The sequence below is a fragment of the Opisthorchis viverrini genome (assembly GCF_000715545.1).
Source record: "Opisthorchis viverrini unplaced genomic scaffold opera_v5_84, whole genome shotgun sequence".
In the NCBI taxonomy this organism is placed as follows: Eukaryota; Metazoa; Platyhelminthes; class Trematoda; order Opisthorchiida; family Opisthorchiidae; genus Opisthorchis; species Opisthorchis viverrini.
In genome coordinates, this window is record NW_008751741.1 from 1,556,787 (window position 1) to 1,572,277 (window position 15,491).

The following is a 15,491-nucleotide window of genomic DNA, read 5'->3' on the forward strand; positions in this document are numbered from 1 at the left end:
TGCATTCACAAAGACAGTAAATTAGAAAGTATATATATATATATATATATATATATATTCGCGGGAACACAGTAATGATGAGAGGCTTGTCACATTCCATTGACGCCATGCACCCGTTCTGAAACGTCTTTTTCGTTTATATGCACTACCATGGCTAAAAATTAGTATAGAGAAGTTCCCGTCTGCATGGTGAGACTGGTAAATGTGATTGGCAGTTACTTTCCCCTCTGTCAACACCGGATCATAGCCGTTGACTAGGGAGTAGGATGGGGCGGTGGCAAACGATTTTCAGCAACACAAACTTTCATTCAAGCACTCGTAAAACGTACATAATAACACAGTCTGTATGTTATTTATGTTTATGGGCACTGGATAGGAGAATGGAAACCTCTTTCGGATGGAAATTTCGTCCTGTAGGTGAAGCCAGTCTAAGCTGCAAGGCTGAAAAGCACGTGCATCTCTTTATTTCTTCTTGAAAATCATCAACAGTGGGCATTTCACAAAAAACAGGGAATCTCGAACCCGTGAATTGCGTGCTAGTTGAGTGGACATATTTTTCAGTAGAAGCCCCCGTCACACAATTGACTGTTCACTTTCTAACGGCCCTGTTATGAACTGGCCGGCGCAAACCTACATTAAATATGGTTCTGAAACAACGGCGTTGAAGACCTGAAGATGGTTCGTTTCCGCTTCTCAAAAAGGCGAGTCTCACAGCCATGTAACAAAACAACCTGCACTGTAACCTGATACACACGTTCCTTGAGGTCCAAGGATATACCACTTTGACGCCATAGGTGTCCCAAATTAGCAAACACTACCCGAGCCTTGTAGATTCATCTGTCAGAACTAACGCAACTTCCAAGATACGCAAAAACGGTCCACAACTTCTAGTGCCTCACCCTGGATTTTAAGCGTCGTGTTGAGTGACTGCATGTCCAGGCGCGTGACCTTACGCTTTGTGGGCGTAAAGCGCAAGGGCGACCTTGGTCAGTTCATCCAAAAACACATGCGCCTTCCCTTTCTCTCCAAAGATGAGAGTGATGTCATCTGCATATTGCAGATTGACAAGGTTTTCGTCAGTAGCTGTTTGCACACTGGGGTTTTGAGGACCTTTCTGCTTTCCTCCCATTATCTGGTAGATCACGAAATCACCTATGAATGGAGTGAATAAGCACTCCTGACAGACTATTTTGTGTACAAAAGACTTTGCAGAGCTCTCCATATACTCTCACGCCTGGAAGTCTGAGGATTTATTATGCTCACAAATTTACGAGGTCTTCGTTACTGGGAGTGTGTCAAGAGGGGCAGAAATGTTTTTGACGATGACTAAAGTGTCCTCCGCATAACCGTTCCATATTTTGGATATATCTGTTGAAACACAATCTGCCTCGTCTTGTGCGTTAAAATCTCCGTGAGATATCCACTGATTTGTCCCGAATGTTCCCGGTTGAATTCAAAGTATGGGGTTAAACAACGTTTGAGCTGCTTACAGACAACTTTTCATTTGGATCTTTTTGGAACTCTGCGGTTATCCAATAGCTAAGCAAAATTTATCTCCAGGATTGAAACGTGTGTTCACATAGATTGTTACCGCAGTTTCGCCCTCTTCTAGGTGAATTTGTACTTATATCTGCTGACCTTCAGGTGATCTTAGTTAATCGGCGCAACTATTAAATGGTCTTATTTGTCTCTAGACTAAAATCGTGGCATGTATCTTGCAAAGAGCAAGTTAAAGAACACTAAGTCACCCTATGAAAAACGATTTGTAGCAATGCTCAATACATAGCAGTTATATGGCCCACGAGATTTGCTCCATTGATCACGGTCTTATTTGGCCATCTCCTGTCATTGAGCAACAGGCCGGAGTCAGTGTTTTCGGCGTGTTTTAGGTTCAGCTGTTATCCAATTCTCGTGCAATCAGTCGGTAAATTGAACAGGAATATGTTGAACACCTTGAGCTATAGAGAGCTCGCAAAATTGCCCACCAATTTTTTGCTGACCACAGGCAAGCATTGTACGAAACGAGAGTAGACAGTTGATTAGTAGTGAACACCACGTTGATTCGAGACGAAATTAAACCTTTCAGGCGGTTATGGGTTTAACTCGACAAGCACGAAATTTAACTCGGTGATGGTAGGTTTTTGACCCAATCATAAAATTATCCCAAATTTATAAAGCGGCTCGGATTTGCAATATCCAAGGAAGAATATCCACTAGAGAATATATTCTTCGTTTTCTCCCGATATTTTGTAGGATTTCCTCCACCGTATTGGGATTTCATTGTGGCTACAGTTTGGTAATATCTTGTAGTATAGTATTTATAGTATTTATAGTATTTACATACATGTACTTACCTTCTAGGCCGTTGTTCCATCTCATTTAGCAGTGTATTATCAATATACTGGAAGACCAGATTTAGACGCTTTTTCTTTCGAAAAACTTCAATCAGGTTGACCAAGTTGGGATGCTTCAGTCGCTGAAAAAGTCAAAAGACGAAGGAGTTTATCTCCGACATGGAACGCAGAATGGATAATCAAACATAGGTTTCCACAGAAATGGAGAGCATCAGTAGCACTTTTGTCCTCAGCATCTCGGTACGTGAAACTATATCTTGAGGAATACGAGGAGAATCTCTTAGACAAGTCTTCAGGAGGATACAAAAGAGGTGTTGCAGGACAACTGAATAAAACAACGCACAGGCCAAGTGCTAATTGTGTGAAGGATCCTGGTCATATAGTTTATCAGAACGTGGCTCTCAAGGTTTCTCTGGTGGTACAAACCTGTTTATTGAAAACAGCTCAGAGTTACATGCTGGTACATTCAAAACGGTTCCGTTTATTAAACTAAGCCTCTGCTAGCACGGGTGGTTGTTGCACGCTTCCTATCTGACCCGAGGGCCACTCGATTGCAACTAAGGTAATATAAACAGATTAAAACTAGAAAGTCACTCTATTCAGCTGTAACTTTCAAAAGAATGTTGGGAACTGGTTTATAAACTGAGAAAACACCGTGTTCTGAGTCATCTGGGGAGCGGTTCCCCGAGAGAGCACTATTTGGATCAACTGTTTTTGCGGACAGTAAAATTATCCAGTTGCAAAAAGTAGAAATGTCCACCTTTTTATGGTTTTTTGATCCACTACACCGCAACAAGAGAACCTATGTCCCATGCACCGGAGTTTTACGTTCATTGCGGTCTTCTGAATCTCGCGGCAGCTTCATACAAGCAAACAGTGGGTACAGACTGAGGTGACTGTACCCGGTAATGGGTAATTGATTCAGCCTAGTTGGACAGCGGAGAAATGTGTGCTGTCGCATCAAAGCAATAAAATAATGAGCTTGGTTGGGGCGTTGCCCCAACAGCGGGTAACAACCTCACGTTCACCTGCCTTAACAAACTGGGATTGAAATCATCTGTTCTCATCGTCATCCTCTGAGGGCATGCCCTACAACTTCAAATGCCATTATTAAATTCTCCAGCAGTTGTTCAGTTTTCCTACTTGGAAGCAGAACATATTCTCGAATGAATCTTTCCCGTACGGCAGCGCGTAAAATTAACAATGATGGAAATAAACAAGATGCTGTTTCCGTTTCATGGTGTCATTGGATCGTTAAACATCCCTGCTTTCTGCATCGAACCACTGGATATCTTACGTCATTAATGAGAAGGGTCCATGGTCTACTCTTGCTTGAGTGTCTAAAAAGGCAGAGTAGTTTTTAAATTCTTATAAATATATGCGTTTAACCAATCTTACTTGTAGGTTTGTTCGCCTCATTTATACGTACGCTTTACAAGGAACGTGAATTTCTAATGACCTATTATTTTTGTAGCGGACCGAGTTCACCAGCTACGATCGGTGTTAGAAAATTTTCGGAAACGTCCAGGGAATGCTGAACCCAAAAATGACTTTGCGGCAGTCCGAGAGAACCATTAATCCAGGTTGACTTAATTAGGAGGGCCAGATTCTAAAATACTGTCCAGAAAAACCGGCCACATTGATACAAAGGCTGCCCAACAAATCTAGCTAACTCCGGACTAAGTCTCCTGAGAATGTAAACGGTTACAAAGTGAAACAGGCTGATCTCAGAGACCACTTATGCTCCTCTTTGATACATCAGAAACATACCCTATCAAGTCCAGGATGGGAGAAGACATCATTATACTGAAGCCTAACAAGGAGTCCTGGACCTTTAAAAGAGCGGATTAATTCTACAACATCAGCCCAGTTTTAAATGACAAGTTTGAAAGGTTTGCCTAATAAACAATGAGACAAAATGCTAATAGTGTAACGGTGATACTACTGATGGGGAGGCACGCGAGCAGTATGTGTTGTTCGTGGAGTTTCGCCTTGTGTCTTTTGAAAAGGGAAGATCTGTTGCGGAATTTGTGGAGTCGCTTTGTAACATTTGCTTGGATTTGAGCGAGGAATGGTTGGAGTCAATGAATCTCCAGGAAAGTTCAAAAAGACTCGTTCAGGAGAAGATGGATGTCCAGTTTTTGTGAGTAAGATGCAAATTAGAGTTTTGCTTCCCTGTTCAATGGTCTGTAACTGGTCAGTTGGCATTTCCCAACAAATACCCCCGTAGCGTAGGCCTTCTTCCTTTCGATAGTAGTGGAAGTGACTATTCTGTGAAGCGGGAATTCTTCTATCTCCTAGGCTAGGATCACTATCCTAGAACTGGTCGATTCCTATGCATCTCATATCACAAATCCAATGCGTCTATTCGTCCACCCCACCATCAACGAACTATCCAAATGAATGGCAGACATTCTTCAAACCAGTAAAACCACCCTCACCAAAAATTGTTTGAAAAACGCCTATGAAATTTCATCCTACGCAAAAAAACGCGTTTATATTCGTCTGATTTGCAACCACATGCCATTACTGAAGCTGTATTATTTTGGCAAGTATGTAGAATCTCGCGCAAGTCTTGTCAAACTTACCATCCGCGTTCCTGATGATCTCATTTTATGGTTACTAATTTTGTCAGGTTTTGCTTCTAGTGAATCAGCTATGAGCAAGTGATGGTGCTGCTGTGAAGAACCCATTTCTACCAACCCCAACCAACATTTTGTGGCCAAAAACTAAGCGTAAAACAACTAAATTCGTATACAAGACAATCACGTGATATTTTACATCGGACGGCGAGGGACAAGGTAAACTCCTCACGTTTGTTTATGTTGCACTCCAGTAGAACATTTTATTCACCTGTAGATTCTGGAAAGACAAAAAGCTACTTTGCTTGTTTTTCTTAACGCCCTGTTCAAATCAACTGGGAGACCTTATTTCCTTAAAAAAGCTGCTGTATCCTTCCACGACTCCTCAGAATTCATTTTTTTCTGCGTTATCGATGATCACAGCAACGCGACCGCCCTGGAGGGCTGGTGTGCAAGCTTATAAAGAAGCGTCCGACAAACGGAATAATGAAGTAGTTGGCAAGCAAGAAACACAACAGTCAGCCATTCAAGTACATCCTCATAAATTTAGTGGACAGCAATTCTAGCCAGTCAGGTCTTGCTACAAATTTGTTCCGAATCGTATAACTCAGATAACTCAAGTAACAGACAATGTCCTTTGGGATTCTACGATGGGAGTAAACGTTTTCCTTCTCTGATTTTTATTCGTCCATTTTTTCCTGAAAAATTACTTGAAATCTTGCGCTGCTTGAAAATGTGGATCACTGTTCACTGTATGACAAGGCGAAATCTATGATAGCTGTCCGGGGTGGCATTTACCGAGCTCGGCAATTTAGTTGCCAATGTTGCGGTGGCCTCCTCAGTGCGCGCAGCGTGACATTTTGCTGCCGGTTGCACGCTGACAGGTGGTTTATGTGTTACAATTTATGAGACCAGGATCAAGACCAGGAAAGTGAACAGTTGCCGAAGGACTCAAAGTAACTGGTGCTGAAGCTGACTCCGGTAGCAGGTAAACGGTCAATCATAATCGAGGGTCTGCTCCAGCCTCCAGCCTAATAACTAATAAAAGTGCACCACAAATGGATGCACAACCCCCTGGCGTTTAGCTGCGCTCCGCTTTAAAAGGGTGTGCTGATGATGTCACCTTGATTAGTAGTGAAGCGTTTCCAGCCTGATCGCCCAGCTTACTGAACAAACCCAAGCTTTCAACAGTCTCCTCAATGGCGGACGCATATGCCTTCCATTAAGATCCTAGCCCTGTAGTTTAGGCTGTAGGGGATCGTTGTTCTGTTTCGAGATGAAGATTAGTTTATAGAACAAGCATTCACCAAGGCCAGGGCGAAATGACTTACCTTTAGCATTCTTATTTCTCTCATTGCAATCTTGCGTATAACAGGGTCATCTTCAGTTGCCGTGAACTGTTTGATGGCGACAAGACGTCCTGTAGTGATATCTCTGCACTTGAATACAATACCATAGGCTCCTTCTCCGATTTTGCCCAGCCGTTCGTATTTTTTGAACAAAAGAGTGCCAGTACTTCTGGAAAAATGAGTAAAACACATGCTTTTGTAGGACTTTTGGAAAATATTCAGGTAGAAATTTGGGAAAGCGGATTTATCAGAACCTCATAAGTTTGGCAGATATGGTCACCATCTGAGCTACAAACAACAATGCATAGAAGTGAATTGGTACAGGACTGAATAGCACCATTATAACTGCTGGTAGTGTAAGAAGTTCGTGGGATTTCCAATCTAGCTATCGTCCAGTAAGTGAAGCCAATCTGTGTTGAAAAAACTGGGAAGCACTATAAAAGGGCTTTTTCCTATCGGAAATCATCAATATTACGTATCTTAAGAAATTTCGTGGTTTCGAACCTGTAACCTCCCAGTTAGTAGTCGAAAACTGAACCGTTCTGCGACAAGCGGTTGATCATCAGTGTGTTGACTCACAATGACATCAATTGCAGGACGAACCCTCATAAATATTTCAGGGTAGTTGTTCATAACCCACTTTTGTTCTGGAGAATCTTTTCAGGAAATGTCTTCTGTGAGGCAATGGCCATCTCAAGATGCGACAAATAAATTACTTAAAATTGTTTTGGCCTTAAAGCACCTCTTTAAGTAGTGTTTGCAATAAAGCATCTTTATCCACATCTGGTAACCTATTGCGACAGACGTTCACGGAACTGCCATGACAAAACTGTGCAATCAAAAGTCCAAGGTGTGGTTGACTGAGTTGTGCTGAGATCGCCGTTAAGCGTGGTTACTCTGCTAGAAATGTAGTCCCAAGTTGAACTGACTACACGCTGGCCCTGAGTTTTACAGTATTGTTCCCTGTTTGGTAGATGAAGCGAAACTCAATGCGCAATCTTTTTGATGGCACCGGATTAGATCCTGAAAAAGGACTGCTTTAACCAGCCGGCTGCTTGGATAAGTCTACTGGAGTTTATGTTAGACTCAGACTAGAAACAGATTTGATTCGGGGCTTGCCTAAGTTCACCTATCAAGCCTGATCCAGCTAGTGGAGCCTTGTTCGAAATTTCTTGAAGAATCTTTAAAGGAAACCATCTTGTTACGATTTTGCAAAGGCAATTCACAAGTCGTCCACTTTTCAGACAAATCTAAAAGACTAACTTTTTTCGGGCTATCTTGGTGTACATCTGTTAACTCGTATGTTACGAGTGAACTCTTCAAACGGCTTCACAAAGACTAGGTTGGATTTCTTTTTGGAACTCCATTTCCAGTCTTCAGGGCGGATTATTTACCTACAATAGCTGGGTTTTACTAAACACAATTATCAAAGGACTTCAGAAGGACTTGGTCACAGAGTCTCCTCTGTCCATCTAGTGCCGGAAAAGCTGCCAGAAATAACGGGGGCATTATTTAGAGCCACCACGAATGTCATCTCCAGTCTGATGTTGACGTTCAAAAGAGATTTGTACAGGCAGCTGAGGCGTTCGAAACTCAAACACGCGCCTCCTCTCATCGTATCACCAAAAAGAGACGTGTAAAAGCCTTATTGTAGTCTTGGTCCATCAATCACATATCCCCTGTTTTATAGCAACTGTGAGATCATGCTTTCAGTGTTTTAACCTCAGTTCCTACTTCATATTCGACTAGTGAGACGCAGGTGAGTACGATTATTCAAAAACGTGTTATTTCAACTCAACTAAGAATATCCAGTAAACAGCATATGAGTGGTGCAGGGGTCCTGGCTATTTTACCACCCCCAACAAGTTTCAGTTCCATTTGTTCGCATACCACCATGTTCATTTGGCTTGGGTTTTAAATAACAAAATTGGTGAATTCGTCTCTTGTCATCTCACCCTCAAATTGGCGGAGGCAATCCGTGCACTTCATTCTTGTTTGTATCAGATTTTATGAGTCGGTTACAGAGTGAAACAAAAACGAAGTGAGTCTGAGGTTGAAACTGACACATGCTTTATCGTTTTAAGTGTTCCACTTGAAATATTTATGTTTGAGGTCAGTAGAATATACCGAGGAGAAGACGTTCCGCAGTATACTGAAAAAGTGCACGATTTGAAGTAGGTTGGGAATTCCTACACTAGAATATCATAATGGGTAAAGTTCTACTTTTACCACTAAGTGGCTATAGTTACTGCCTTTTTCGCATAAGCAACAGCCATGATGTGTGTCTATAACTATCAACGTAACCCTTTTTTCTTGGTCATGTGATTTAGCCATGAAGCCACTGTTGGGCGTTCCGCTATTATCCAAGTTCTCGGCTGAATAGCTTTCATTTCCTACTCGTTTTTCCTCGTGACTCGTTGCATAAAACCCCAGTTAATTGACGAGTACCTTATGCACTTTTAGTATTTTTCGTCTTCAAGGTTGCTCATTATACCGGGGTGGCAATAAAAACTATCCTTGGCAAGACAAAAAGTATTCGGTGTAGCACATAATTGCCATGTTCAAGTTTCGTGTCTAGTAAAGTACATCCTCATTTACGTCAACCTTTTAAAGCCGATGACGTTTCAAAATAAAACAACCGCAGTTGATCAATTTAACCACCTCTCATCACCATTTGCCATCAAGTTAAATAAAAAACTCGAAAGATGCTCTGTTTTTTTCATAAGGACAGCGTTAACCAGTGGAACCTGTTAGCCGGATCCTAAAGAGATTGAAGGACAAACGGACTTAGAAAGAATCAACGTGATTGAGAGTATCCAAGCGTCACGCGTGACGTTCGCAGCATTATACACGATCAAAAAGAAGCAATCTACGGGACCATGTATTTGTACCCTGAAATGAAATCACCACCCCCAAGTTGGGGAACAAACTTTGCATCCTTCAGTCTTAGAAGGCAGAATCTTTAACGGTGGTTGAACGGTTGAGCGACATCCTGTAACACGGAATATGGCACCGGAAAGGCAAGATGTGGATAAAACTTCATGTGACTTCCTTGATAAAGATCTGTCTCAGTGAATTCACTAACAAATCTGTCTGCGCCGACGTTTAGTAGGGTCGTATTGCTGCTCGTTTTACCCTTAACAGTGCTTTGACATCTGTAAATATTAGCGGAAAGTATGTTACATTTCCCGTGAGTTGCTACACCTGTGGACCATTTCACCGGAAGAGGAAAGGAATAAGTTTGAAGCGGCATAGTTGCGATTGACACAAGATTTCATCTAGACCCTGGATAAGGTGTTATCCTATCCAGACTGTGCGGTGCATGCCATTCTAATCCAGTGTGAATGGTCCCTACGTATTGTGACCTACATCAGCAAAAACAAATGTCTGATATTGTCTTTGCAAACTACCACGCTGTCTGCTGGTGGTAGTAGTCTGAACGAGTTACTTTACAGGTCCCTGTTTCATGGAGGTGGACCTAGATTCGACAGCGAATGTTAAATATATTGTTCAAGATCAAGGTGAACTCTAGTACTTTGTATAGCTGACTGCTTTTAGTACCTCTGCGTAATAGAAAAAACTCGTTATTCGTGGGATTTTGATGGAAACCTGCTCTACGTGATCACAGGCAAAAGAAGTTCTTTTGGAAAAATTCACAAAATTACCTTGACTGACGTGATAGAGCGGTACAGGTGACTCGGATGCTGAGCGCAATAGACAGAACCAGTCACTGGGAACTGCATAAGATCATTTTATACCGAACGTAGAATGAAAACGGCAAGTTGTGATCAAGATATGAGGTGGCCCTTAAGTAGCACATTAGTTTAGAGAGAACTTACAAAAGGGTGTGTGGAAAAGAACAGCTATTTGAAAATCCGGTCTGTGATAACAAGGGGGTTGAACGGAGATTCAGCCGAATCCCTCGTTTACTGTGATCTTCAGAGTCTTCTCGACGACATCAACGTAATTTGCGGCAGTGAAGCATCAGTATCAGCACTGATGTTGTTGTCTTTAATGATAATGACTGTCTGAAAATTTGTCTGTCCACATCCGCTAAACATTGTGTTCAGGCGTGAATTTAGTCTGATGAACAGCCAAATACTAGGTTCAGCTGATTATTTCCAAGAAGGCCCAAACCGGTGGTCTAGAATTTTCGTTCATCTTATGAGTAGTATCACATCAAGAAAACACTCGACTACCTTGAATATTATTCGAAACAAAAGCACGAAACAACCTTTTTTGGCACAATCAGTTAAGCATTGTTGTGAACGACATCTTCAGCTAATATTCACTTGATCTCACGCTAAAGAGCTTTTCAGCTAGCTTTATATGTAAAGTCGGGTTAAGAAAAACATTAAGCAGTTAACTGATTTTTCAAGCTCCCACAAGACAGAATGATCTGTTTTGCCTTTCAAACCCTTCGCTTTCCAAACACTTTGTAGATAGTGACTCTTACCCGATGACTGGCGAAAGCCTTATAAAATTTTGTGGGGATCAGCCATCCGTGTGATCTGACAGCCAATCACAAACTCGGAAAATATGTGTGTGGATTTGACCCATAGAATAAGAGGGGACACGGAGTGCATCAAAAACCATGGTGTGGAGTGAGTGAAAAGTGTTGTTCTACTGCTTTGATCGTACGCTCTGTATGTTTTACGGTCTGAGAAGTAAAACCACGAGGCCATGCTCATCTGAAGCATCACCTAACCCTAACTGTACTCACTACACACTAAAATTCAGCTCTCACATAAATCCAACTGCTTTCAAAAAGCATACGCGTGAATACAGCTCAACTGAGTTTAGCTGGTTCAGTTACGAGAAGAATATCACGTAGGAAAACTTCACACTTCTTTATCGAAGCTCACAACTTTCAGCTTGAGAACTGACCAACGACCCATAATCATTGAAGTATTGTAATAAAATGCCCTGAGTATTGCTTTCAATTGTGCGTTTCGTGACAGAAGTTTTCATTTGGATAACAGTCAGTTTTCATGAGAGGTACGTGGTGTTTCGTTGGTCAGGGAACCCGGATATTGAAGTTCCCAGTTTTCGACAAATACACTCGTTTCCACATCACTTTGATTGTGATGAGAGACTCACCTAGAACCCAGCTGAATCTCTAGTTTCTTCTAGATTCTAGGTTCTTCTTGACCCTGCTTCACACCAAATGATCTACTAAACACACTTTACAGGCTTGTGTACGTAAGAGCTTTTGTGGTAGGAGAAAAAGGGCGCTAAAAACCCATAACAATCACGTTAGACACCACTGGACCTAGTTCGAGGCGCCTAGTAATTCAATTTATAGGGAACAGACATATGGTATTTGCCAGCCCATTAGGAGATCAGGTACGAATCCCAGATGTATGGTCATGTTGGAGAGCGACCGACCTCGGCAGTTCACTTAGAATAACACCTATTCGGTGAACACCAGGTCGGTGGTTCGAGTCTGTCTCGGGACTTGCCTTTTTGTGCGGGCTATGTGTATCCAGACTCCTAATTTGAAGATCAACCAAATACCTTTATACTTTACAGTAAATACTGCAATGAATCTATGACACAAACTCTTGTGCAAGCCACCAAGATGACAATGAAGTACGCTAAGTTGTGGTAAGTTGAGAAGACACAGGACTCTTACAAGCAGGACTCATTTACTTCAAATTAGGCCATTGTTGAGACAAACATGGATATGATAGAATCGAGAACAAAGATATCCCTGAATTGTTTTAATGTGTCCTCCCGCGTGGTTTATAAATCACGTAAGTGCCTCAACGAATTTCAGGAAGCTGGGGTTATGAAAACTGAGGCGGGAATGAGTACGATTAATAGATGATCTTTTCATTATCCATTTATTTATTTATTGGGGCGCTTTATGTTGCGTTTCATCCACATGGATACAACAGTTTTCTCGGCATTTAAATGGGCAATGTGAAATCTCGTCATATTCGGCTGTAAGAACCATGCTAGGCTAGGAACCCATAAGCTCGTCAACGGCTTGTTTACGGAATTGGACAGTTCATTTTCAAACCTAAATGATCAGGCTTTTGTTGTTAGCACGGCAACGCGTTGCAGTATGTCGCTTCATCTTATTTTGATTTCTGCCATACCAAAGCACACTGTCAGTCTCAGAGAGAAAGTATTTTCTTCTCCTCTGACATTAGCTTCTCTTTGAAATCATGCTGATGTGCACATTCTATTGTGTCAAGCACCAAAGGTTGTGCGTTTCTTTAAAAGAATGACCTCATTTCCTCATGGAAATATCCTAGTGGTTTTGCTAGGCTCGAACTGCAGGTATGTACATTTTGTGTAAAACAAACAAACATCTAGAGTTTCTAGGGGGCCTCATGATATCAATTTCCACCGTTCTTTCTTTCTTCCCTCCTTTTCCAAGACTTTATTCAAAATATTTATTTACCTCTAAATTGTTGTTAGCGTGAAGGTTTTATCATCGAAAATGCACACCGGATATTGGAGTAAACGGTATTAACTAATCTGTTAGTGATTGTTCACCGCTATGAAAACACCCTACATCCGAAAAAGAGAGCACTTATGCTTAGCTTAGTGGGGCCCACCTCGCTGACTATGAATATTTACCTTGCTCAGTCTCCTAGGTGGTCTTGTGGCTTTATTTACCACAGTCGTGAGGATCCTCGCTGAGTCAATTTCGTCGACACTACGCTCATTACATGGACGGAAGGGGACTTGATAGATTTTGAACCGAGGAGTCCAAGCACACAGGACATGAACCGCCGACCTCCTTCCCAGCAGGCAGATGCTCCGCCCACCAAGGGCGCTCGCTCTGCATCAGGCTTATGCACCTTAACTTTGTGGCGGAGTCGCCACACACCTGCCTGATGGATCAAGTATAATATTCATCGGTGAAGTCTGCCCAGAGAAGAGGTTAGCCTGGATCATAGTACAATGGCGCCATATCTTACTCTCCGATAATTTTGTACATGTCCTGCATTACTCTTCAGTCTATCCACACAACCCACGCAATCGAGCTTTTCACTCACTGACTGTGGTGGTCGCAGGAATGGAGAGCACCGGAGAGATACAGTCGGCTTAAAATTGTAGTATACAATCACATACCGAAAAAATGAGAAGAGGAACACCTGCCGAGGTCTTTCCCAGGAGTTGGCTTTTTCTTGGATTTCATCATATACTGGGGAATCACAGAGCTTTCAAACTTTACATAACAACTTTCAACATCGGAAGCCTTGCAAAATCCTCACCAAAGTAAGTTGTTTGCGGAGTGCAATCAATGCAGCTTTATAGATGAATTACTTCTGAAGTGGGCAGAATGTGAGGTTGGTAACCAGACCGCAAAAAGATTCTTAGCACGAAATCCAAAACATAACATTTGAATTAACCGGAGGCTAGAGACACAAATTAGCTCTGCAATTCACCACCAAAGTCGCTGATGAGTGGTAACAAAAGACGCTCAGTTTTTGACAAAGTGGAGTGCTACGACACCTCAAAGAACAGTCAAATAAAGTCTTTTTGTGATCAGCTATCCTGTTCCACGAGAATGCTCCTAAAGATGTATATTTTGATGTTTTCAAAAGAAGTTTGTTATAGCGGGAGTACCATGACCACAAAAGATTCCAAATCAAACAATCATGTTAAGTGTTTCTTTTATGAGGGTGGCCGTACTTCGGTGTAGCTTTCTTACAGAGAACTGCAGCATAATGGAGACTGGCAAACCAAACAGCGACAATTACTGAATAAAGCGAACCGAGAAAATGTCTCTGATGTGGTTGTTGTAAGCTTTTTTAGACGGAGAGTGATTGGACAAATCGATGAATTTACCAGGCAACAAAACCGATGGCATGCCGTTTGTAGTTCAGTCACAATCGATATAATCCGCCGACATGTATTTTTCACACACGTAGGATTGCTCACCTGTGTTGTGGGGTTTTGTTGGCGGCTGTGGGTTGGACTGCCAAGGACTTCTCATCCACTTCGTCAAAGTCGAATGCCCTGTCTTCCGTTACCACATCTGCCTCTTCGTCTTGGCTTAACTCAGATTCGCTGTCTAAAAGTCAGCTGTATATTTTCAGCTTTGAGCAACTTACCTTCTATTAGGGAGAAAAGTTTCTTAGTGCGGATTTCCTGGGTTAGTGTTGCAGGATCCATTTCATTACCGTTCACGGGGCCTGGAAGCTACATCCTCACAGGCCCGCTGAACGTTAGCCAAGACAGAGTCGAGCGGCACACCCGTTGGCGAGCAAAAAACAGACATAAAAATGAAAATGTACAATTATCCGTTGCCGCCCATCCAAGCCAGTGGGTGAGATGGAGTCACGAGCTGTCCAATGAAACGTTACAGACTAGACTGGCCAATCGGTATTCTTTTCCCTTTCCACGTTTCCATGGTGGTAGCCTCTCCACTTTACTCACATAAACCTACGGCCCAAAGTGACTAGCGTGGCGAAGAATGCAGTGGGAGAGTCAGCCAGCTAACTTCAGAGTGTTTGAATGAAGGCTGTCAAGTCCTCACGACACAACTCAACAAGAAACAGCTGGTATAGACCCATCACTCTCTAGAAGCTTATGATTACAGCTTCTATAAGACCATGAGTCACCTTACAGATCGAAACAAGAGATAGCCTCTGTCTCTCATCAACATCATCTGTAGATGAAAGCTGTGTTTTCAACAATACCAATTCATTCAAAGAGATCGTGGACGAGTGAAATCATCCTAGGACAGAAAGTATTGTTCTATCTGGTTGGTCATCACATATGGACATAGTGATAATAAGCGAAAGAACTCCGCATTCCCAATCTAAAAATAAAGTGGGCTTTTCCCGTAGCAGTCTGGAAAGTGGAACTCGACAGCACAGTTTTGTACGATACTCCGATTTTACTTCGGATTACTACATATTGCAATAAAAAGTAGCGTAGTAAAATGTATTTTTCAAAGACTTGTTCTGCCGACCACTACGGCAGTACCGACGAAAAGCGGAGTTGCTTTGCCATTGCTGTAGTAACTTCTGGCACGATAGTTTTCTTTTTATCTCTGTGTACTATTCAAATCTGTTATAAGAGCCTGATGTGACAGCGAAATATCTTCGGAATATTGCCCAATATGTCACTGTTGTGTTCCGCATACCATTTGCCAATATTCAGTGCGGCTGAGTGATCTAGGAAAATGACGGTCACCTCGACCAAACAGATAGATAGATAGATAGATAGATAGATAAACA

The 15,491-nt window shown here is 42.1% G+C and overlaps 1 protein-coding gene across 1 annotated transcript in view; it reads right to left on the bottom strand.

The window, feature by feature from the left end:
• The window catches only part of T265_13623 (hypothetical protein), a gene marked incomplete at both ends in the record, with an annotated part of 54,831 nt that extends 40,512 nt beyond the window's left edge, over positions 1–14,319 (bottom strand). The window contains 3 exons of the mRNA XM_009169741.1: positions 2,355–2,476; positions 6,268–6,454; positions 14,188–14,319. Coding sequence (XP_009168005.1) covers positions 2,355–2,476; positions 6,268–6,454; positions 14,188–14,318 — 440 coding nt within the window. The remainder of the gene's footprint in view (positions 1–2,354; positions 2,477–6,267; positions 6,455–14,187) is intronic.
• Between the last annotated feature and the right edge of the window lie 1,172 nt (positions 14,320–15,491).